This window comes from Lethenteron reissneri, chromosome 19 (assembly GCF_015708825.2).
Source record: "Lethenteron reissneri isolate LAM-NWPU_2019-01 chromosome 19, ASM1570882v1, whole genome shotgun sequence".
Lineage (NCBI taxonomy): Eukaryota > Metazoa > Chordata > Hyperoartia > Petromyzontiformes > Petromyzontidae > Lethenteron > Lethenteron reissneri.
The window spans coordinates 6,597,813-6,623,581 of NC_083797.1; the positions used below are offsets into that span (position 1 = coordinate 6,597,813).

Sequence of the window (25,769 nt, forward strand, 5' to 3'; positions counted from 1 at the left end):
TGCAGCGACGCTTCTCGGCGCCTCGGGCAAAACTGTAATAGAGACATACACTGAATATCAAATGGAAATTGCTCTTAAGAAACCATTTTTAACCATACCGTCCGGTGTGTTGGCAGGAAAAACCCTTTCAATTTGGGAGATCCTTAATTCCAGTATTATTTCAGAAGTAAAGAGGAGGGATCTAAAGGCATCCTACAAGCAAGGTGTCACAACCGTGGAGACAATTATCATCATAATCATAGAAATTATTGAGGGCAAGGGTCCGAAGATTGACAGGAAAAAGCTCATCGGCGTCCAAGGAGTGAGACGCCCAGTTAGTCTGGAGGCACTGATTAACGCCGGATTGCTAAGCGAGGCGAAAGCTTCTCAGTCTTGCAGGGGACAGTGACCCTCGAGGAAATATCGCAGTCTCTGAAATCGCAATTACAGAGCGGCGGTGGGAATTGCTGGGATCCTTGTTGAGTCCACGAATGAAAAGGTGGGCATTTACAGTGCAATGAAACGAGGGATTCTAAGCCCGACCACTGCCTTGGAATTGCTCGAGGCTCAGGCTGCCACTGGCTACATATTAGACCCGGCTAACAATGGCAAGCTGACGGTAGATGATGCTTTCAGGAAGGGGTTGGTTGGCTCTGAATTTCGCGAAAAGCTGCTCACTGCTGAAAAAATTGCAACAGGCTTTACTGATATGCTCACGGGGAAAGTGCTGACACTGCAGAGGGTATTACAGAAAAGACCCGATTTGAAGGTTATGGCTGTTAATTTGTTGGAGGTACAGGCGGCCACAGGTGGGATAATTGAGCCACAGGCAAGCATTCGCCTTCCTCTGAAAATGGCTTATGAGCACAATGTCATAGACACGGATATGTTCCGAATTTTGTCAGGCGTTGGCGAGCAAGCCAAAGGTTTTCATGACCCAGACACGGGTGACAAAATCAGTTACAAAGACCTGTTGGGCAAATGTGTGTGCGATTCAGAATTTGGTTTATCTCTGCTTCCGGTGAAAGAAAAGGAAAAGGACAGGAGACCCTCGTCCAAATCATCTGTACGGGCCCGTAAGATCATTATCATAGATCCCGATACAAAGAGGGAAATGACTGTGTATGAGGCATACCGAAAAGGTTTCATTGATGTGCACACATATTATAAGCTCACAGAACAAGAAGGTGAGTGGAAAGAAACTGTAACAATAATGCCAGACGGCAGTGTCTCCACTCTTTTGATGGACAGCAAGTCCGGAAAAGAGTTTAACATTGATGATGCACTTGCGAAAGGCATATTAACCGAGGCTAGCTTTAAACAGTACAAGGAAGGATCTATTTCTGTCTCAGAATTGGCCGGTATGCTGAGTGCAAGCGCGCCTGTCCATGAAGTCCAACCATCATCTCCAAGATCACCACAAACTGGCAGTAGTGATGTGTTTGTGGAATATGGCAGCTTGTGTTCATTCAATGACCCCACAGAGGAAACCACGCCAGTCGCAGGGATTTTAGATCTTCACGAAAAGGAATACATTACCATCAAAGAAGCAATGAAGAGACATTTAGTTGATGGATCAACGGGTCAAAAGCTATTTGAGGCTCAGGCATGCACTGGGGGAATCATAGATCCAGCAACAGGGCAGAGATATTCCCTTGATGAAGCAGTTGCAAAACATCTTATTGATAAAATAATGAAAGAAAGGATTCAACTCGCTGAGAAGGCGTTCAAAGGGTTTGAAGATGCCCGTAATAAAACTGTCATTTCCACAGCGCAGGCCATGAAAAAAGGTTCCTTGTATACTGAGGCAGGGCAGAGATATCTTGAGGTGCAGTACTTAACAGGAGGCCTCATTGAACCTGGTATAAAAGGCCGAGTGCCAATTGATGAAGCTCTTCGGAAGGGCACAATTAGCGAGGTAATGATCAAGAAACTGCGCAATGTGTACGCTTACGCAAAATACATGATTTGCCCTAAAACAAAAGCAAAAATATCCTACAAGGAGGCGATGGATCGTTCCAAGATAGACGCCCCGACCGGCTTAAGGTTCCTCGAAGCTTCTACGCTGACCAGCTTGGGAGTGTCGGCCCAGCAGGCCATTGCTGTGTCTGGGTCTAGCTCGAGCTTTGGAAGCACTTCCTTCTTTGGCTCAGGTTCAAGTTCTGTTGACAGTGGTGGCCATAGCACAGGGTTTAGCACTCATACATTTTCTGGTCAGACTAGTTTTAGTTCTGGTCAGAGGGTTGCGACTTCTCCTACGATGCTTTCTAACGAGTCCGATCATTTTTTAGGGGTGGGCTCCGTGTCTGAGAGTTCTAAATTGCTCTCGGACACGGAGGCTCCCGAAATGATGATGCACGTTGCCGAGTCAGATTCCAGCCGATCCCTCCAGCCTTCCTGCGATGGCGCTTCGCACAAAGTAAAGGCGGCAGACGGCAGTGCCAACTTGTTCAATTCGGCTGGAACATATCGATCCCCTCCTTTGTCTAGCTATGCCATTTCCCATGATCACGTCGATGGGTCCATGCTTGGAAATACACCTGAGCAATTAATTGAGCATCACCATGGACATGATTACCTTACCCCTCCTGAAAAACAAAATGCGGAAGTTAAAGATGATGAAAATGTAACCTACTATATTTTGAAAAAGTCACCACCAGGGTCACCTCCAAATAAGATGTCCGATACTGATTTTGACAGTTCGAAAATAAATGTCACATCAGTAGTTTATTCTTCTGGAAGTTTGGCTGATTATATGGCACAGCCAACCAAAGAAAATGTCATCCCCGCAATCACAGACGTAGTAAACACCCTTGGTGTAGAAGGTTTATCGTATGGAAATGTAAGTGGCTCCAAAACTACATCTCCATCAACACAGAATTTAAAGTGTGTTTATTCTGACGAAGGCCTATGCATTAAGGCTTCAAACCAGCATCGTGAAGATGAACCGTGTGCTCCTCTCGATATCTGCGAAAGTGAATTGTACAACCAAGAAGGGAAAAATGTCACCGGAACCTCCCAGACGATTGAGGGTGCTCCACAAAGTGAGAAGAGATCTTATTTTGAACACGAAAAAGGGGAGAAGCCTTCAATGTCTGAGAACAGCTTCTACAATTTCTCCTGGGCACAACGGTGGCAGAAGGAGCAAGGCTGCTTGGTGCCACAGAATGAACTGGTAGAGTGCCCTCGCAATGGGGTTGCTGTGTACTTTGGGCTGGACAAGACACTGCTAGGGGACAGCGATGATGATGACCTCTCCTGTGATAACAGCCCGAAAGCTCAAGCATCTTGCAGTGTGGTGCGTAGCACTCAAAGCTGCATATGTTATCGGTTTAATAATCACTTTGTGATACTTTGCGCATTATTATGTATTCATTAACAAAACAAATGGGGGGGGAAACTAATTCTTTGAGGTATGTACCCTGTAAATGTGTAGCATCCAAGCTAATTTGATAAATGTATATTAGCAATAACTATGTGCATGGAAGCAACTCATTCAGTTACAGTCCATCATTTGAATATTTGTGTAAAATTTTACTTTTTATTCCTCTCTTCTGGAAATACACTTGGGTTGGGTGCTTTCAATGCAATATATTCTGTTTTTCCTTGCTGTGGTTTCACTTTCAAGGTCATCTCCATCCCTGCTGTCCCTCTCTAGCCACTAAGCTTTGTGCAGTGTTTTTTTTAATTAAAACCAGTGCTCAACATATGTGTGGAGTACAATGTTGAAACAAACCTGTGTGTGTGTGTGTACTTGTGTCACGTTAAGAGCCAAACCTATTGTGCGAATTTCTCATGGCGTTCAGCTCCTAAAACAAAGCTAGCTGCAACTTTTACTTTTAATCTCAACGTTGGGGCTATCCAGTGTCTAGTATCAACGTTGTATTGGATGTTTTTAATTGGGTATAATTGTGAACAACAGCCATATCACACATTAGTACTTCTAATCGGCATAATCATTGGTTCACTGCAGCTCAATGACTGAATAGTCCCGACAAGGCGTATGGTGACGTTAGGAGATATCCATGTGTGTGCTCGGCATTTGAAGGCCTGAAGACCAGAATCAGTGATTTTGCCGACAATGTGTTCAGGGAGGCATTTCCATACCATATCCGGACAGCAGATCTAAGGAAGCTTCTGTCCAGGGAGCATGTTCTGGCAACTGGTGGGCTAGGGCGAGACTTGACAGGGTTGTGCAGAAGCGCGTGGCACGGCGTCTTTCATACGGGGGTGGAAGCATGGCCTGGAGGTCTGTGGGGCAGTGGTTGGTGTGCATTTTGTACAAAACTGTGACAGCAGCAACTTGTTTGTCTTTATTCATCCACACGTGTATTCACTTTATCGGGATGTGCCATATGTATTTTTTTCGTTACATCCGTACTTAACCAAATGATGGAAATTTCAATGTTTTGACAAGGAAAACAACAAAACTGGCATGAGCCAAAATGGCGAGTGCATATTTTTGCAACGCTTAAATTCTTGGAACGTTTTGCTTCCGTTGACTGAGAGTTTGTTGGTGTTTAATGGTGGTGATGCTCTGAATGTGTGTGTTATGTCTAAAGTAGGGTGTGTTAATCTTGCTCAAAGTGTATTACCAAGCTGCAACAACTTTTAAGATATGCGAAGGCTCTTTATACAAATTTCTCATTAAAACTATTGGATATGTCCCATCTGCTAACGAGGTGTAGTGCCCTATATGTTGTACTATGCCTTTCACACTCCCTTTGAATTATCTGTGGAGAATTATAGAAAAAAATTCCAGTTTTATGGCCAAAAGTGGGAGTTGTGCAGCTGCTTGGTATGCATGCTTGGCATTATATTTGCCTAAAATTGTGAAAAGGTGAACTTTTCCAATTTGAAAGTGTTACTCTACGGTGTTACAGATATGCAAATTATATTTCAATAAAAAGTACATGAAAGTCATTGCAAATATAAAACCGTCCTGAAACATATAACTGTAGCACCGTACAGTCTCGACACTTTCGCAGAAACTGCGTTGAACTCTGCATGCACCGTGCTTGTATTTTCAATTGCCAAGCTTAACTCCACCTTGAGACGTTGGTGTTTTGACGTTGAAATGTGACGACGACGACCACAAAAAAAAAAAATCACGTGTACAATTTTTTATTTTTGCGCCACTAACCGGATTCTCGGCATCCTCGCCGCCCACCCAGACGTCCCTGGAACAGTCCAGAGAAGGTCACCTGTCAAAGGTGGACGAGCTTCTCTCGTGGGTGTCGGGCATCGGCGAGAATCTCCAGAGCAGACGAGCGCAGTCCAGTGGCCTCAGTCCCAGCTCTGAGCTGCTGGACCAGAGCTGCAATGAGCAGCAGGTGAGGAGGATGCGTTCAAATGTTTCGTGATTGCGCGATATTTGTTCGACGCGCGCGCGAAACTCTTACGTACGTACGTACGTGCATGTGCGTATCCCTTTACGTGAATTCATCGCACTGACGGATGAGGGCCTCCCCCACGCCGTGCAGGTCGTGCGAGTTGTTTGGCCATACTTCGCCACGTTGGTCAGTTGCTGGTTGTTGAAGGCGGGGAGCATAGACGTTGGGGTGTAACACAGTACAATATGCATTTTGCTGCACTGCACTTTGCCGACAACATAGCCCCTCGGCAGGCAAGAACGCCGTAACGAGCAGGTGTCATTTGTGACCACCTTTCCATATTGTGCGAAAAAAGTTCAACATACAGTAAACCCTGATTTGAAGCTTTCGTGACCGCAGGAATCAAATACTCTTTGGTTATTTCGGTTAAAGTCACGTCGGTAGAAATAAAATAAAATAATAAAAATAAAATAATAATAAAATAATATAATAATATAATAATAAAACATAATAAAATAACGAAAGCTTTAAATCGAAAAATAAAATAAATCACGACGTTTCGATCGCTACACAAGCGACCGTCATCAGGCGAAACCGATACAGCAGGACGACTGCTGATTTCAGCAGTTGTCCTGCTTGGACAGCAGTTGTCCTGCTTGACTGCTGAAATCAGCAGTTGTATCGGTTCCTCCTGATGACGGTCGCTTGTGTTGCGATCGAAACGTCGTGATTAATTGATTTTATTTCTACCTACGTGACTTTACCGAAAGAACCAAAGAGTATACAGTAAACCCTTGTTAATTCGACACATATCAGGGCTCTGGCCTTGCCACATTATCCAATATTCTGAATTACAGTGCATACATATGTAAGTTGACAAGAACAGTGAAGCATTGCATTGGCAGTGGTGTTGAAGCATCAGTTGTTAAATGTCTTTTAGCACCTTCAACATTAGCGAACACGTCCACAAATTAAAAATGTGTAAAATATGCCTGTAATTATGCACAATCCTGGCGATTCCGTTCGTCTTGAGTAGGGGGCACAATTTGATTAAAGAATCACACTTTTGTTCTCACATCGTTTTGCGCTGTAGCACCTTTAGTGGTTGCAGGGGTCCTCGTGAACTAAATCTGCACAACAGGATCTGATGCATCATGAGCTTTAGAACGATTTTAATTGATACGTTGATGCATATCCCCTCCCCCTACCATTGGTCTGAAATAAGTAACATATTTCGACAGTTGCCCTTCTAAAGAATGGCCTTCAGCCACAATGTTATCTTATTGTGTTCGAGCTACAAAGCAGTGCTTTATCAGCCCTTCTATATCGAGATAAGGGTGGAGCGGTGATGCAGTGTTGAACAAACTGCACCACGAACCCTGTCATATCTGAGTTCGATTCCCGGTCACGACTAAAGTGGCGATGATCGTCATGAGCCAGTCCTGGCCTCCCTGCACCGACCCACAATGAACAACGTGAGGAAGTATGGTCAAACAACCCCCCCCCCCCCCATTACCGAAAGATCTAGGTAGACCTAGACCTACATCCAGCAATGGTATAATAAATACACGTACAGAATAAAAATGTCAAATATTCAGTAATTTTCACGATATTTGCCAAAATGGTAATAATTATCAAGCCTTTTTACGCACTTAGAACACATGGCACTTCACAGTAATCTTTCAAAAAAAATCACTGGATTTACTCTGTCATTCTCAGTATGAAACAAACTCTACATGCGTCTCTACGTAAATGCTGTATAATCTAAAATTGATTGATCACCCTGTCGCTGGCCGCCTTTGGGGAGGGTGTATAGTATGAAAGGCCGAAACACCCTAGGACCCAAAGGTTCACTACTGACGATGCGCTCCCCAAATTTCACCAGGCTCACTGTTCATGAACTCTTGGAAGTGCTTGCACAAAGGATAATAACATCCCATCCTGTGTTCTTTGGAATCTAAAATCATTACAATTGCATTTCGATTAATCTTTGTCTGTGCTAATGAACTCTCACATTTTGCTCCATTCTTGCAGAGTTTGGTTGACCAGCTGTCCTCCCAGAAGGATGCTGTTGCTGAGGCCATTCGACAGACGGAGCTGTTTTTGGCTCAAAACGGCAGCAAGTGAGTGTCCACGTTTTTCATGGTTATTATACAGTAGACAACCCCTCTTAACGACCACTCCTGTTAACGACGGGCTGTTGTAGGTACAGTAAATGTTAATTAATGCTTTGATTTAACAATGTTTCTTTTAATTGTATGTATTTATAATATTAGTAGTTTTATGTATTAATACCCATTCTCTTTGGTTCTTTCGGTAAAGTTAGGTATAAAATAAAAATATATCACGACGTTTAAGGCGCAACACAAGCATCCGTCATCAGGTGGGAAAGCATGGTCTGCTGCTGAGGCAGACTGTTTTAAAAGGTTTGAAATGGGTGTAGCCCAAGGGTCATAAAGAAGTGGCCAGGGCTAGTGCTGTTAATGTGAGAAATTAGCATGTAACTGCTGTAAGATAGGAAAGCGGCCTCCTAGACGAGGGCAAAGAAGGAACTTTGGTGGCCAGGTGCATAGTGCTGCAGTGCACAATACCACTCTGCGTTCCAGGTTTGGGTTAAGTTTGGTGGGGCATTATCTGAGCTCAAAGATTTTTGGTGTTTTTCCGATGCATATATACATATCACAAATTGCGCAATTAACTTGCCGTTGGGGAAAAACAACTAAATTCTGCTTTTTCCTGTGCTGTGCATGAAGGCTATCGGAAGAACAGAAGGCCGAAATTCAGGCCAAGCTTGACAACCTCAAGCAAACCTACCAGCAGCTGTGCGAGCAGTCGGCAGAGGAGTTGCAACAGCTGCACAAGGAAGCGCAGCGCAAGGTAGCGTATTGCTCGGTCTCGGTGATGCTGGGTTGGCACAGGACAAGCATGGTCGTCGTGTTGCGTTGCAGACATTAATGCGGTGATTTTTTTTAACGCTGCATTTTCATTAAACGGAATGTCGGAATGTTCATTGTTTTTTGGTTGCACCTTAACGTGTGTTTTTGTTGATGCGTGCATGCTCAGCTCGTTCATTTTTTGTTATTTTTTCAAATGTGTTGCATTGCTCTCCTTTATAAACGTGCATGGTGGGGTTATTGCACCATAGGTTTTAATCCTGTTATATGCGTGTGTTTTTTTGTGAATTTATTTTTAATTGCATACCAGTATGGGTCCTTACATTTTGAGCGAAATTCAAATTTGCAACAATACAGGCGAAAAAAGTAAATCCTTGTCATGAATCAGCTACTACTACCACCGCTGCACCATTGGGACATTTGTATTCAAGCACCGCCACCTTGCACTGGAAGCAGAAAGTAACACACAGCAGGGCACTGGTGTTTTACTTACCTTCACGAGTACATCGTGTGGCTTGCCATAAACATGCACAGCATGGTCTGAACTTTAACAAAGAAATGTCTCGCGTGTTTGCAAAGAACAACAAAACGTCCGTGTGTGTCTCCCCACATCGAGTCTGGAGGTTCAAGTTAACATTTTTTTACTTGCCGTTAACTAACTGATGCTTCTGTGTCACAAAGCCATTGTGTTGTGAGTTCTAAAGAAGCATGCTGGACCAGCTTCCTTATCCCCTTTCACCTGTCATGCTGTTGGCATTGACCCTTGACAAAAATGCTTGCACCGCTTGTGTGACATCCTTTTGTTTTGGTAAGTACATACGTTGTCAATTTTACATTATTTTTTACTTGCTTTACAACTGCCTTTCGGTTTTTCGCATTCATTTATATCAATTGCATATTTTTTGGCAGTTTTAATGACGATTTTTGCTGCTTAATTACGTATTTATGTTGCTATTGTTTCTGTTTGCTAAAAAAATCCCTTGTGTACGCGTAGTTTCCACATTGATGCTGTTTAATCTCTTTTGGCTTTGCAGGGTAATGTGGCAATTGCCGGAATAATTAACCAAGGCACGTCAGAAGTCTTCTCAATATATCATGCGGTCAAGAAAGGGCTCCTTGATCACGAGACTGGCCTGACACTGTTAGAAACGCAAGTTATTTTGAGTGGTTTGGTCGATCCACGTGCAAACCAGGTGATCTCACTGAAAGAGGCCTTGCACAGGGGGCTCATTGATGACCACATTCACGGTCGTTTAGAAATTATTCAGCTCCATCGACAAGCGGTCAGTGCCATTCCACTTGACCGTATACATCATCTGCCCGTCGTAACAGCTGTGGACACAGGACAGATCCCAGAAGCCATTGGGGTGAAGATTCTAGAAGCACAGCTTGCAACAGGAGGATTAATTCACAAGGATTTCACCGATGACCTGTCACTGGAGAAGGCATCCCAGCTGAACTTAATAACACCACAGTTCCTCTCCAAGCTGCTGGAGAGGAACAAGACCTGCCAGAGCCTACTCGATCCCAATTCACTCGAGAAAGTGTCTCTCTCGGAGCTGTTGCAGCGATGTATTTACCATGAGGAAACTGGCCAAAAGCTTTTGCCTGTCGGGCAGACGACAGCAGGAATTATTTGCCTAAAGTCTGGTAGAAAGGTCAGTGTACTCAGGGCAGTTCACGAAGGGCTTATCGACAGGCACGTGATGCTTCGTCTTTTGGAATGCCAGCTTTTCGCAGGGGGCATTGTTGATCCTAGGACAGGGCGCAGGATGACTGCAGAAGAAGCTGTGAACCATAACCTTATCGACCACGAGACGATGTCCTCACTGCTAGTGCAGCAAGTCATGTCTGGCGGAATTGTGGATCCCTCCTGTGGTCAGAGACTCTCTGTGGATGAAGCTGTGGCTCAAAACATAATCTCTCCAACAAGTGCCCTGGTTGTTTTGGAATCTCTGCAGGCATTCAGAGGTCTCATTTGGGTGGAGTCTGGGGAGCTGATGCCAGTCTCAACTGCACTACATCAGGATGCTATTAGTACGGACACAGCACTGAAGGTTTTGGAAAACCGCCATTATGTGGCTGGGCTTTATGTACCTGAGGCTGGCGGAGTGTTGTCGATAAAGGAGTCTGCCAAAAGATCTGTGCTGGACATTGCGATTAGTGATAGCCTGAAGGGGATCCTTGTGCCAGATGAAAATCCATTCCTCAAGCAGCAGCCCTGTCAAATTCAGCAAGATGCTTCTGTAGGAGATGCAGAGGAACATGGCAGTGAAGTGGATGAAGAACATCTTCTGCTTAAATACGTTCTGGATCACAGTTACATGGACACTAAAACAGGGCACAGGCTAATAGTGATGGATGCTGGCGTTACATGCCTGACCAGAGGGGTAATCGAAGGAAGCCACGTAGAGATGGACATTAACGAACAAACGTTTTCTGATGAGAACCTAGCTCGTGAAGAGAACAGGGTGACTGAATTACTGCCGTGTGAGAAAGAAAGTAATAAAGGGGAAATGCCACGGATATCAAGTGATGCGCAAGATTTTACATTAAGCACTGATGTTGATAGCCAGCAGCATGGATCTGCAGATGAGATGGGTGACATGAAGGTGATTGAAATGTGTGCTTCCCTTACAAAAGCACTTTCAGATGTTGGCAACATAGACTTGTGCATGAAAGAAAAAGAGGAGAGCACTGCACTGACTGAAAAAGAAGCATCTGCACTGAGTAAAGATTCGGGCTACAGGTCCGTGGACGCAACCGAAGACAACACAATTCTTGAGAATGTTCTGTCACTGTCTGATGAGGCCATCTTCAATGAAGAAAAACATCTGGAGGAAATGCCATTGGAAGGAGCTGAAGGTAATCGCAAACGCTCCGAGACAGATGGAAACCTGACCCCTATGCAAAACATTGAAAGTGCCTTTGATCAAAACAGGGCAGATCACGATCGTGGTGTAGTGAGTGAAGTGGATGTAGCAGGTGGTGAAGTGTACGTTCCAAAGATGCACGTTGATGCCGAGAAAGATAAGACGCAGCGTATCGATTTGCAAAATGTAGGTTGTAGCCCGAACGCAGAGGACGTCGAGCGGAAGTTGAAAGAGCACTCCGATGAAGATGAGCGAGAGGAGAATGTCCCGAGAGATGATTGCTTGGTTGAAAAAGAAACATTTCATGATGTAGGGCAACTTGCTGAAACTGCTGTCGTGGTTTCTGAAGATGGAGCACGGCAGTCAAAAGATGTGCGGGTTTCCAATATTGATGAAGCGGAAGCGTTGCAGAAGCCTGTGGGCCTACATATTAAACAAGAAAAGATGCCTTTTGAACCTCCTGAGTTAACTAAGTCAAAAAATATAAATAGTGAGTTACTAAAACATACTGATGATGATGATGAGAAGGAGTATATCACTCATGATATAAAGGAAACTACCTCGGAGGAAATAGGAAATGTGTTGGACCTTGAGGATATTTTTCAAAGCGTTGTTGAATGCTCGGACACTGATGAAATGAGCCAGGATGGAGAGAGCCTCCATATGATCAGTCATCCCTTACGGGAGCCAGAGATTGCCTCAAATGTTTTTGATGATCAAACCGAACCAAATGACAATATTAGCTCCAATTTAGCTACAGACAAATGGCACGGAGAGACAACAGCCAACATATTACAAGCCCACACCGAACAAACAGAAGCAAATAATGGCCAGAGTGCGATGAATTTCACCACGAAGGATGAGTTGAACAACGTGGTGAATCAAGAGCTGGTCAAAGATGTATCGGGATTACAGAAAATGAAAACGGCCGTTCCTTCAGAAGCAGAATTATTGTTATCCGCTGACCAAATGGTGAACGATGATACAAGATTGTCTTCTGGTAGCGTTAGCTCAGAAAGTTGCCAGGATGACAAACACGCCGTTGCCATTTGCTCCGAAGCAAAGCCTGCTCCTGCACTGCCTGCTGTAGAGATGGTCAAGAAGGTTGGTGAGGAGGTGATGCTGCTTGAAATTAAAGGTGAAGAAGAGGAAAGAGACACCGATGCAAAGGTGACTGAGACAGATGTTGTTACTGGAAAATTCCAAACGGACAATGTTGTAGGTCCGCACAAAGACGACGATACACTATTTAACTCTTCAGGAAAATGTAATCTTAAAGATGAGACCGTAACTGTGAAAGCAGTTGATGGTAGTCATGTCAAAGGCTCAATGACGCATGTTGAAAAGGTTGAAAGTGAGGATGTGAACAATGAGTTTGGAACGTGTGTTCCTTTCGAGAAAGACATTGCAGGTGTGCCGAGCGAACGGCCTGATGGAGTTGTGGTTGAAGGAGCTTCAGGAGTGGTGGGTGAATGTGAGAAGAGAGAGCAAATGAAAGCAACGGAAACCACTGAGAACTATTTGGAGGACACGCCCGTTCACGTGGTTGACATTGAAGAGTTGGAACAGGATCAAGAGCAACGCAGGCACGAGACGAGCGAACATGAGGAAGGCGTTTCTCTAACTTGTGAAGTTGAGGAGCAGCGAGGAGGTGATGAATGCTCAGATGAGCAACCTCTCACAGGAGAAGAGGTTTCCTTCCATGAAGTTGTGAAACATGAGCGACACGGTGTGAAAAGTACCGATGAAGAATGTCAAAATAGGAACAATATTCATTCTCCTGAAATGGGTCAAGGCCAAGTCAGTGTAAAACCTGATGATGTTAAAGTGGTGTCTGAAACGGTTTCCACTGCTGAGGTAAAGCAAGGGCAAACGGGAGTACAGCAGACGCATGAGGATTCTCACACTGGGCAGGATGTCTCTTCTGATGCAAGCCAGCAAAAGAGAGACACAGAGAAACATGATCATGATTCTGAGAGTGTCAAAGATGTCCCGTCTGATGCAAGCCAGCAAGAGAGAGACACGGTAAAACATGAAGATGATTCTGAGAGTGTAAAAGATGTCCCTTCTGATGCAAGCCAGCAAGAGAGAGACACAGTAAAACATGAAGATGATTCTGAGAGTGTAAAAGATGTCCCTTCTGATGCAAGCCAGCAAGAGAGAGACACAGTAAAACATGAAGATGATTCTGAGAGTGTAAAAGATGTCCCTTCTGATGCAAGTCAGCAAGAGAGAGACACAGCAAAACAGGAAGATGTTTCTCAGAGTGTAAAAGATGTCCCGTCTGATGCAAGCCAGCAAGAGAGAGACACGGAGAAACATGAAGATGATTCTGAGAGTGTAAAAGATGTCCCTTCTGATGCAAGCCAGCAAGAGAGAGACACGGCAAAACAGGAAGATGATTCTGAGAGTGTAAAAGATGTCCCTTCGTCTGATGCAAGCCATCAAGAGAGAGACACGGCAAAACAGGAAGATGATTCTGAAAGTGTAAACGATCTCCCTTCTGATGCAAGCCAGCAAGAGAGAGACACGGCAAAACATGAAGATTATTCTGAGAGTGTAAAAGATGTCCCGTCTGATGCAAGCCAGCAAGAGAGAGACACGGTAAAACATGAAGATGATTCTGAGAGTGTAAAAGATGTCCCATCTGATGCAAGTCAGCAAGAGAGAGATACGGTGAAACATGAAGATGATTCTGAAAGTGTAAAAGATGTCCCGTCTGATGCAAGCCAGCAAGAGAGAGACACGGTAAAACATGATGATGATTCTGAGAGTGTAAAAGATGTCCCGTCTGATGCAAGCCAGCAAGAGAGAGACACAGTAAAACATGAAGATGATTCTGAGAGTGTTAAAGATGTCCCTTCTGATGCAAGCCAGCAAGAGAGAGACACGGCGAAACATGAAGATGTTTCTGAGAGTGTAAAAGATGTCCCGTCTGATGCAAGCCAGCAAGAGAGAGACACGGTAAAACATGAAGATGATTCTGAGAGTGTAAAAGATGTCCCGTCTGATGCAAGCCAGCAAGAGAGAGACACGGAGAAACATGATGATGATTCTGAGAGTGTAAAAGATGCCCCGTCTGATGCAAGCCAGCAAGAGAGAGACACGGTAAAACATGAAGATGATTCTGAGAGTGTGAAAGATGTCCCGTCTGACGCAAGCCAACAAGAGATAGACACGGTAAAACAGGAAGATGATTCTGAGAGTGTAAAAGATGTCCCTTCTGATGCAAGCCAGCAAGAGAGAGACACAGTAAAACATGAAGATGATTCTGAGAGTGTAAAAGATGTCCCTTCTGATGCAAGCCAGCAAGAGAGAGACACAGTAAAACATGAAGATGATTCTGAGAGTGTAAAAGATGTCCCTTCTGATGCAAGCCAGCAAGAGAGAGACACGGTTAAACAGGAAGATGTTTCTCAGAGTGTAAAAGATGTCCCTCCTGATGCAAGCCAGCAAGAGAGAGACACGGTTAAACAGGAAGATGTTTCTCAGAGTGTAAAAGATGTCCCTTCTGATGCAAGCCAGCAAGAGAGAGACACGGACAACCATGAAGATAATTCTGAGAGTGTAAAAGATGTCCCGTCTGATACAAGCCAGCAAGAGAGAGACACGGTTAAACATGAAGATGATTCTGAGAGTTTAAGAGATGTCCCTTCTGATGCAAGTCAGCAAGAGAGAGACACGGTGAAACAGGAAGATGATTCTGAGAGTGTCAAAGATGTCCCGTCTGATGCAAGCCAGCAAGAGAGAGACACGGTTAAACAGGAAGATGATTATGAGAGTGTAAAAGATGTCCCGTCTGATGTAAGCCAGCAAGAGAGAGACACGGAGAAACATGAAGATGATTCTGAGAGTGTAAAAGATGTCCCGTCTGATGCAAGCCAGCAAAAGAGAGACACGGAGAAACATGATGATGAATCTGAGAGTGTAAAATATGTCCCGTCTGATGCAAGCCAGCAAGAGAGAGACACGGAGAAACATGAAGATGATTCTGAGAGTGTAAGAGATGTCCCTTCTGATGCAAGCCAGCAAGAGAGAGACACGGTTAAACAGGAAGATGATTATGAGAGTGTAAAAGATGTCCCGTCTGATGCAAGCCAGCAAGAGAGAGACACGGAGAAACATGAAGATGATTCTGAGAGTGTAAGAGATGTCCCTTCTGATGCAAGCCAGCAAGAGAGAGACACGGTGAAACAGGAAGATGATTCTGAGAGTGTAAAAGATGTCCCGTCTGATACAAGCCAGCAAAAGAGAGACACGGTAAAACATGAAGATGATTTTGAGAGTGTCAAAGATGTCCTGTCTGATGCAAGCCAGCAAGAGAGAGACACGGTAAAACATGAAGATGATTCTGAGAGTGTAAAAGATGTCCCTTCTGATACAAGCCAGCAAGAGAGAGATGCGGCAAAACAGGAAGATAATTCTGAGAGTGTAAAAGATGTCCCGTCTGATGCAAGCCAGCAAGAGAGAGACACGGCAAAACAGGAAGATGATTTTGAGAGTGTAAAAGATGTCCCTTCTGATGCAAGTCAGCAAGAGAGAGACACGGTAAAACATGAAGATGATTCTGAGAGTGTAAAAGATGTCCCTTCTGATACAAGCCAGCAAGAGAGAGATGCGGCAAAACAGGAAGATAATTCTGAGAGTGTAAAAGATGTCCCGTCTGATGCAAGCCAGCAAGAGAGAGACACGGCAAAACAGGAAGATGATTTTGAGAGTGTAAAAGATGTCCCTTCTGATGCAAGTCAGCAAGAGAGAGACACGGCAAAACAGGAAGATGATTCTGAGAGTGTAAAAGATGTTCCGTCTGATGCAAGTCAGCAAGAGAGAGACACGGTTAAACAGGAAGATGATTCTGAGAGTGTAAAAGATGTCCCTTCTGATGCAAGCCAGCAAGAGCAAGGGATGGTGAAACGTGAAGATCACGATCCTCACAGTGAGAAAGATACATTTGTTTCAAGTGCAAATCAACAAGAGCAAGATACATTGAAAAAAGAATACGACCATTATAGGGGGGAAGATCCAACTTCTAGTGCAGGTCAACAAAAGCCAGAGATAATAAAACCTAATGCTGAAAAACATGACCCTTTTAATGTAATTGAGCTAGATGCCTCTTATAATGCAAACCAACAAGAGCGAGACACACTGCACCATGAAGATGATGATTCCCAAAGTGCGAAAGATACACCTTCTCCTTGTGCGAATCGACAAGAGCCAGATCCAGTGAAATATGAAGGTGATTCTCATGGGGGGAGAGATATATCATCTAATGTGAGCCAACAAGAGAGAGGGACCTTGAAACATGATGATGATCGTCCTCATAGCACGGACGATACGCCGCCTTCTGAAATGATTGAGCAAGTACAAGGTCAATTGAGAGTGGAACCCAAAGATGCAAGCGTGTCATCTGGAAAAGTCTTCGCTGCAACAGAAGCTTCAAAGTTAGAGCCAACTCCTTTGCCATTGAATGACAGTTTACTTGATACCGGTGATACGAAAGAAAAGCCATTAGATCAGAGCCTATTTCAAGAGGTGCCAGTGCAGGCAGCTTGTCAAATTGAAGAGAAGCTTACGCCTCTTGAAGGTGACCTTTCCAAGAATGCCACCGCTAAAGATATACAGCAGGAGGGCGGCAGCAACAACGTGGACATCGTCATTGGCAAAGAGGTAATATGTGAATACATTATTATTGCACTTTTCTTCATGGTATCCCATTAATTGCAAATATGCATTGTATTTCTGAAAATAATAAACGATGTACGTGTATTTATTATTTATTTTCTCATTCTCGCTGTTTTTTGTCTTTTTTTTTCCCAAAAGGCTTTGCCCGAGCCCCACTCGGCAAGGGATGGTCGTTGTGAACGAGAAGATGTGACACACGATGAAGGCTCCGTCATTGACCTGGAGGTCCGGGTTTTAGTGCCGGGAAGATGTATCCCCAGTTCGCTGCTATCGCTCTCGCATCATGCCTGCCCCTGTGCATGTCACATCCTGTGCCTGGGCTAGGGCATGTGAACAGTTAAATTTATTTCACGCGTTGAAAGTTGTAATGTGTGTGTATGCGTGTGTGTGAGTCTTTGTTGTTAACGTTGCCTTGATTTTTAATCTGTGTGAATGCAAGCAGGTGCCCTTCCGTTGTGCCGTGTATTGTATTGATTTTTTTAGGCCTTGGGTTTTGTTAATGTTTGAGATTTTTTTCTTTTTCGACTGCATGGAGAGATTATTTTTTTTTGTCAGTTGAATGGTTGCTCATATGCTTTGCATTTTTATTTATTCATCGAATTATTTTTTGCAACTGCGTGAAAAAGTGTTATATGGTCAAAATATTCGTGGTATTCTGGCCTATTTGTTTTACTGACTTCTGCGGTTTTCCTCTAATGGACAACAGATGGTCCGCTGTGCATGTTTATGGCTCACCCGCAAGGGTCATTTCAGAACCATGGACATTTAAGTCTAGAAACCGGTGCTTATTCACATGCATTTTTAGCAAGGGACTTTGCTGTTGGAGTCTTTGGGTTGGGTAAACGTGTGCACATTTAACTTGCGTTTTGAGTACCTGTTTTCAGAGGTGGTCAACATTTTTTTCCTCTCCAAACTAGCCTTCATACATTGTTACAGGCTTCATCATCAGCCACTTGCCTACTCACTGATGGATGAAGGCTCCTCCGCATTGTCACCATTTCTCGTGGTCCCACGGGGGCCGTCAAAATCCATCTCACGCCTGCGCACGAGCTGATATCATTGCCTATTTCATCGCTTACACTGGGGGGGTGACATTGTTTCGAAAACAATTTGTTCCGTTCAAAGAAAAACATTCTGCGGTGGTGCAAGACCTGTCGGTGTGCTTCAAATTCGATCAGTGGTCATTGGTTTAATTTCTATGGTGCAAAACCCCACTATCAGCCAGTTAGACACTTGTAAATGTTACCATGTGAAAGATATCGATGTATGGATGGTGCATGGCGGGGTTTTAAATGGGAACACACGTGCCTTGCAGCAAGTCCTGGAGGTGCGGCAACAAGAGTGTTCACAGAAGCTGAGCGACCTGGAGTCCTGGCTGGATGAAGCATCCAGTGGCCTCTCCAACCAGGATAACCTCCACGAACTCAACGATCTGCAACAACAACAGCTGCAGCACCAGGCAAGTCGCAGGCTTGCTAGAAATTGGTAATCGTATCACAGTGGAAGCTGGATGTGTAAGCACACTCCTTGGGAGCAAGGTCAGCTGTGGTTATGTCCGACATATGCTTGTGTCAGAAGTTGTCCATCGGCGTGCCCTTACCAGAATAAATTAAGCAAACGGATTTGCATTTCTAGGGTGCTTATAAGCCTTGGCAACTCAAAGAAAGCATCTTACGTCACATCTCATCTCGACCCATTCATTGTCCAAGTGGAGCCCCAGTGGCTGCTGTCTCTACGCAGAACAAAGTTTACACACACACGCACGTGTATCCCTGTTTGTGTTCAGTTTCATTTATTTAAGTTACATTTATTAGGTGTAACCCTGTGAGCCATGCGGCTCTTGACTCGGGTGCAACCGCAACAAAACAAAAACATGAACAAGAAACATCTTAAAGTGACTACACGCAACAGAAAAATCCTGGAACAAACAGCAAAGTCTTCCATAAAAAAAAACACCGCATTTCAACGCTGTGTGCAAAAAATCCCAGTGGGATGCAAGTCAAACAATAGCAACCATAAGACAATGTGGATTAAAGTTATCAGGCCAACTCTGTACTACAACAAACAAACATGGCCAGACCACACCGTTGTTGCTTATATAATAACAGTGCTTATAACAGTTTCTACTGTAATATACAAAATAATTAATGGGCTGGGCTGGAAATGATATGCGAGCACGGATTAAACAAACTCATCACAATAATCATTACCACTTCATGGTGTTACGTAAATGGCTAACATTTCAGGCATTTAATCTTCTTCAGAGCAGGGAGAGGCATACGGACGTAATAGTTGGAGATCATGCTTTACCCTGGGGCCCTCATAAAACCTGGAAGTTTTAAGAACTGTTAACAAATGAAACCGCTTTCTATAAGTGGACACTGAGTATGAATTTATTTGTGGACATTGAGAAGTAAAATAAATAAATATATCCACACACATAAACGGATTAAATAAACATTACCACTGCACAAGGTTTCATGTGCAGTGTGTAGCTTTTCGATTGCTTGTTTTGTTCTTCGGCATAATGTCCTGACATTTTCATTCCAGTTGCTGGGATCTTCTTGAGAAACCAGACTAGCTCCTTCGAAACACGCAGTACAAGTTACAAAACACATCCGGAGTTCTCCAAACATGAAGTTACTAAATGCGAATGTGTCGAACTGCCGAATGGGAAATGCACGTTATTGAAGCAGTAAGCATTGTCGCTCCGGCATGGCCAATTGTTGACTGTCGTGTCCTGTTCAGTGTTTTTGGCGGTGAATCTTCGGTCGCGTGCTTTGATCTTAAACGTGCATTGAAAAATGTTGACACTCCGACTGATGCTCCTGCTGTTGTGGAGTGACTCATGCAGCCAGCTATGGCTGCAGAGTTTGGTAATACATGTTGTTTACGCCGTTTATTGTGAAAATGCGGTCACAGTTCCTATGATCACTGTTTCATAGCTTTTATGGCTTTATTTTGGTGATTTTTGAAAAGTTTTTCGGTTTGGCCATGTTTGTTTGTTGTAGTACAGAGTTAGACTGATGGCCTAAATCTAAGTTGTCTTGTGGTTGTTGTTGTTTGACTTGCATCCCACTGGGATTTTTGCACACAGCGTTGGTGTACGGTGCTTTTTCTGCAATATGTTGCTGTCTTTTCTTGGATTTTCTGTTTGCACATAGTCACTTTAAGATGTTTTCCTGTTCATGAATGGCTCACAGGGCTATACCTAATTAATGAAACTTGAAACCCGACGTGCCTCTTTGACCGCACTCGCAGATGCTGCAGAGGGACCTGGCGACCCGCGCCGGCGAGATGGAGGAGATGGTGCGCAACACGCAGCGCTTCCTCGACGAGAACCGCGAGCGGCTCGACCCCGAGTTCGTGGCCGCCGTGGAGAAGAAACTCGCCGGCGCCAAGAGCAAACTAGGCGAGCTGCAGGCCGAGGCCCAGGCCAAGCAGAGGCAGCTCGATGCCTCCGTGAGCACCGCCATCAAGCAGAAGACCGAGAAGGTAAGGCGCTGCCAACTTCGTCTGCTGCCAATCCGCGGTCGGGTTCGACCATCGTCCCCTTACAGTGACTTGCCTTGGCCCCCCCCCCCCCCAAGTCTACAGTCAAAATTCAGCCTCTTGCGTTGCGTAAGCACTCCCCCCCCTCCCCCTCCCCTGTCCGCTCGGTGAGTTCTCAACAAGTAAAATCAAATGAGGTTCCCATGGTGTAAATGCTTACCCCGAGCTCTCATACTCTGATGGTGCATTGTCTTTGAGTTGTGCGACTTTTGGCGTCATCTGGTCCAACCCATGTGAGACTAGGCTCTAAGGAAAGCTGTCTCGGGTGTGGACCAATCAACTTCAAGGACATTGCATACATTATCAGAGTTATGTCTTTTGTTTGTATTATGACTGCAGGTATTGCGGTCTATGCAAACATGACTCCTTGTAAAAGGTGTCAGTTTTGTTGCCAGATAGAAGGGTAAAAAAACCAATTATCAAGTAAAATCAATGTCGCGTACCCGCTGACAAGGCCTCTACAAGCAGAGGTGGGGAACCTACGGGCTCACGAGCCGAACAGGGCCCGTAACTTGGCTTCAGCGGCCAACTGCTTCACTTCGACAATGGCTGCAAACGATATTTATCCATCACTGCAAGAACCTTAGCTGCACTAATCGGGCACTGGAGGGGAATATTTTTCACCTGGCAACACCGCGTTCCTCATAACTTGGCTTCAGCGGCCCACTGCTTCACTTCGACAATGCCGGCAAACGATATTTATCCGTCACTGCAAGAACCTTAGCTGCACTAATCGGGCACTGGAGGGGAATATTTTTCACCTGGCAACACCGCGTTCCTCATTTTAGCGCCACGCTCGGTCGCTTCTGTTGCTGAAAGGACCTCTTGCCCTGACAGAAGTGACCAAGGTGTGTGTCAGTGTGTAGACCCCCCACCACCACCACCATAGGTATTTCAAAGTCCTCGTCGGTGCTCAGTAAGGATGATATTCCCCACCCGTAGCCTCCAGTGTTCATCCACATGTGACCACTGTCACCTGATGTCTACGACTCAAATATGAATGATCAGATCCAACGTAAGACTGGTACCAATATGATTTTTTTTATTCACTATCATCATTCCTTTGTTGACGTGTTGATAATGCTTCAATATGTGGTTGGTTTGATGAACCGTTAACAAGGCTGTCATGCACTTGACTGCACAATTTTATAAAATGCGGAGAAACGATTTCAACATGTGTACCTGACATGATGCTGCTCTCATACTGATGCAACGTTCCTCATTATTAGCCGATTGAATCGTGGCGTTACATGTCAAGTCCATTTAAGCTGAACAGTTTGTCGTCGGCTCGTGTATTTCCGTTGCAACAGCTGGCCGCCGCAGAACAGCTGGAAGAAAACAAGGACAAGATCGATCAGCTCCTTGGGTGGCTCTCATCTCTGGAGGAACCCCAGGATGAGGTGGACAGCCGCAGTGCCATTTCGGAACACGATGCGATGAAGGTGAGAAAGACCAGGCTCTTCACCATATCTCCCTTTGTATTTTCTAATGCAGCTAGCTGCAATGTTCGGTCGACAAAATAACACCTTCCATCAGCACGGTTGGTTCCGTACGGTGCGAAAGAAGTTCAGCGTACGTACATACAAGCGTTGTCTTCTGGGTTCGTCGGCCTGCTGTTACATTCCCGGTTTGAATACTTTACTCGTACGGTCGGTGGTAGAACACGGCAACAGGCCGAAGTGGTTTACGCCCAGCCGTGTGCCGTGTGCCCGCGAGCAGGCCTACCACCAGCAGGTGCTTGCACAGCAGCAGGGCTTCCTCATCGCGGCGCAGCAGTCCCAGGCTTTCCTGGACAAGCACGGCGCCTCCCTGCCTCCCGATGAGCGCGAGAAGCTGGAGCGCAACCTGGCCAACCTGCGCGACCGCTTCGAGGCCACGCTGGCGCTCGCCGACGGCAAGTGGCGCCTGGTGCAGGAGATGCAGGACGACGCGGGCAAGTTCGGCGGCGAATGCGACGAGTTCGAGGGCTGGCTCGACCAGGCCGAGGGCGACATGGGGGAGCTGGGACGATCGGCCGCCGACCCCGAGTCGCTGCGGAGCGTGCGGCGGAGGCACGGCAGCTTCTCGGACGACGTGGTGTCGCACAAGGGCGACCTGCGCTACCTCAGCCGCTCGGGCCAGAAGGTGCTGGGCGCGATCAAGGCGTACGAGGAGCTGTGCGCCAAGGTCACCGACGGGCCCTCGGGACCCAGCTTCAACACGGACGCGATCGCCGTCACCATCAAAGACAGGCTTCAGCAGGTCAACGGGCGGTTCGGCACTCTGCGCGCACAGGTATGGATATGTGAGGGTTTGTGTGTGTGTGTGTGTGTTTTTTTATAATAATTTTAATGATGCTAATGGTGCCTTGGTGTAATGGGTAGCAAGCTGGACTTTTAATTTCAGAGGTCGCCGGTTCAATTCCATCTCCCGGTGCAGCAGTTGAACACGATGGGTCCGCCTCAGTCCGTGCAGCAGTATAAATGGATGCACCACAGTTAGTCGTTCGGCAGGCAGGTCGCCATTGCTGGCGGAGGGGACACGGTGTGCACTCGTGACTATGATAAGTATTGTGGTGACGGGGGGTGGGGGTAGTGCTGCTGCTGCTGCCGTGGGGTAATGGTTGGCGTGATTGGAATTGCAATCTGGATTTGATCTTCTGGCGCAGCAACTGCAACAAAGGGGCAAGTTTCTAAATCCTCCGCCTCTGTCCACCAAGCTGCATTTAGTGTACCAGCAGGTCACGTGCAGTGGGGTAAAGTGTGGGCACTCCCCCACCTCTTCCAAGATGTCTGGCCAGCGTTGATGAGTAGGCCGAATACCCTCTGTCGAGGCTCACTAGAGGCTCTTTCTGTTGCAGACCCTTCCTCCAGCGATGGCATTGGCATGTTCTTGCAGGGTCGCACCTTTACCTTATTTGTGATCACGTGTTTCATTTGTCTGGGACTGTTTTTCAGACATTTTCTGAAATGGAATGCTTGGCCAATTCCATTAATGTGTGCTCGGGTAAATTAAAATAAATTGAGTTAACATAACTTATTAATGAAATAAAATGGTAATTCTAGATTTGAAGCTTTCGTGACTGCAAGGATTCATACTCTTAGGTTTTTTCGGTAAAGTCACGTAGGTAAAATAATAATAAAAATAAAATAATAATAAATGAAAAATTACTAAATTAAATCACGACGTTTCGGAGGCAACACAAGTCTCCGTCTTCAGGTGGGACCGTCACAGCTAATTTTCCGGCATCAGATAAAATATTCCATATTTTTTTCTTAAAAATTAATTAATCCCATACGCTTCGCATGTGTGCTCTGTGTTTATGTGTTTATTCCTTAGTGCGATGACCTTGGAAGCCAGCTGGTGGACAGACAGGAAAAGTACAAGCACTACCAGGAGGCATCGTCAGAGCTGGTGCCCTGGCTGCAGCAGGCTGAGCTCGCGGCCGACAAGCTGAAGTCCGACCCCGTGGCCGCCACCGCCGATGGCCTGCAGAGGCAGCTGGAGGAAGCAAAGGTAAAGCAGTGTGCCACACCACTGCATGCATAGAGGCAGACCGTGAGCCCAGGTCAGAGGTCGCAACCGGGTACCCGATACCCGTACCCTACCCGATACCCGGCTACCCGTACCCAGCCGAGTACGGGTACCCGTTTGCGACCCTGGTGCGGCCGGGTACGGGTAGACCGTGAGTCACTGGTGAGTAACTGTTTGTCACTCATTTCCCCACGTCTTGTCTCTTCTCACAATTCAAGTTCCTAGAATCAACCCACCCGCGCCTGCAACATGGCTTCATCCCAGAGGTCGCAATCAGGTACCCGATACCCGTACCCTACCCGTACCTGGCCGGGTACGGGTACGGCTGGGTACGGGTACGGGTACCCGTTTGCGACCCTGGTGCGGCCGGGTACGGGTACGAGTAAGGAATCAAAACCCGTTTGCGACCTCTGGCCCAGGTGATTTAGTCGATACTGCCTGGGGTGGCAAATGCAACCAGTATCCACCATGGGCAGTGCACACCATTGACAGTTAGCTTAGTATGTATGGGCCAACACGGTGGCGAGATGATAACTACTTTTCCTGGTGTACAGGAGGTCGTGGGTTCGGTCTCGACCCTGACGCTTGTATATTTGGAGTTTGCATGTTCTCCCCAAGGTCGTGTGGATTTTTCTCCGGGTCCTCCGGTTTTTCCCTCCACAGTTAGAAACATGCGTTTAGAGTATTTGGCTGCAATGAATGTACACATGATAAACCACTTCGTTGAGCTATCATTTGTGGCCAGGTCACTTCTGAAAAAGAGCTATATCTCAGTGAAACTTAGTTGGTAAAATAATTTTTTTTAAAGAAATATATTTCTACGCTATCTGTTTAATAAACACACTTCCTGTGTACGTTCATATTCCATAGATGTTTCATATCACGTTCAAGTGTGAATAAAGTGTGCTACCCGTCAAGTGGTCTCCCGCCGTAGTTTACTATACTACATATATATGTGGTGTTATATTCACGTGAATTGTGAGATTACCAGTTGGGCTTACATTTTCACCAAAATTTTTCCCTCAAATCAAATTACATTGCAAATTGAAATCTCAACAGTGGGCGTGCGCATTTTCTCTAAAACTGAGATGCATTTTTTAATTATTATTTTTAACTTCAGAAACTGAAGGAAGATGTGACGGCTCACAAGACCGCCATGCAGAGATTCACTCGAGCAACGGAGGCGCTTCTCGCGACGACTGGCGAGCCGCTCACAAACCAGCAGGAAATTCAAAACACACTGGGTGAGTTGCACGCGTGCAATATTAATTGTATGTTGAGAGTTTCACCTGCGTATACAAGTTTTCAAGTTTCTTTTATTTGGTATAGCCCTGTGAGCCATGCGGCTCTTGAATCAGGTGCAACCGCAACAAGCAAAATATGAACAGAGGACATCTTAAAGCGACGACGCGCAACAGAAACATCCTGGATAAACCAGCAAATATTCCAGAAAATAAACCACCGTGTTACAACTCTGTGCAAAAATCCCAGTGTGATGCAAGTAATAGCAATAACATCATAACAATACCATCATACAATACAATACCATACATCATACAATACCATACATACATCATACAATACCATATATACTATACATCATACAATACTATCATAATAATACCACATGCGTAATAACAATACCATCCATCTGCAGCCCTTTTGTGAATCCAATGCTCGATGGGGGCATCAGCACACCGCGCAGTTTGTGAGTGGTTATTTGATCATACTTCACCATGCTGGTCAGTGCGGGTTGGTGAAGGTGGGCTGCTTAGACATGGGAATGTAGAAGTACAGCACCGTAACGGATTTTGTTTTCTGACCACAACCTGCAGGAAAAAAACCCCGTAAAATATAGTTTTGCCAAGTGGAAGCGCATTTTTCCACTTGTTTCAAAATGTTTCTGTTCACTCCCGGGTGCCGCCCAGATGGATGCAGCAGGT

General features: G+C 45.4%; 1 protein-coding gene across 2 annotated transcripts in view; it reads left to right on the forward strand.

Moving 5' to 3' along the window:
• LOC133344209 (microtubule-actin cross-linking factor 1-like) overlaps nt 1–25,769 on the forward strand; it is a 151,372-nt gene that overhangs the window by 54,067 nt on the left and 71,536 nt on the right. Inside the window, exons 1-12 of one of the 2 annotated variants that reach the window (XM_061554253.1) lie at nt 402–3,277; nt 5,154–5,312; nt 7,347–7,435; nt 8,066–8,189; nt 9,241–16,746; nt 16,900–16,986; nt 18,077–18,220; nt 20,023–20,256; nt 21,624–21,755; nt 22,033–22,587; nt 23,632–23,808; nt 24,947–25,070. In XM_061554253.1, coding sequence (XP_061410237.1) covers nt 497–3,277; nt 5,154–5,312; nt 7,347–7,435; nt 8,066–8,189; nt 9,241–16,746; nt 16,900–16,986; nt 18,077–18,220; nt 20,023–20,256; nt 21,624–21,755; nt 22,033–22,587; nt 23,632–23,808; nt 24,947–25,070 — 12,112 coding nt within the window. In that variant the 5' untranslated portion in view covers nt 402–496. Of the gene's footprint in view, nt 1–401; nt 3,278–5,153; nt 5,313–7,346; nt 7,436–8,065; nt 8,190–9,240; nt 16,747–16,899; nt 16,987–18,076; nt 18,221–20,022; nt 20,257–21,623; nt 21,756–22,032; nt 22,588–23,631; nt 23,809–24,946; nt 25,071–25,769 lie in introns of those variants that run through there. The other variant, XM_061554252.1, reaches the window with a different exon arrangement.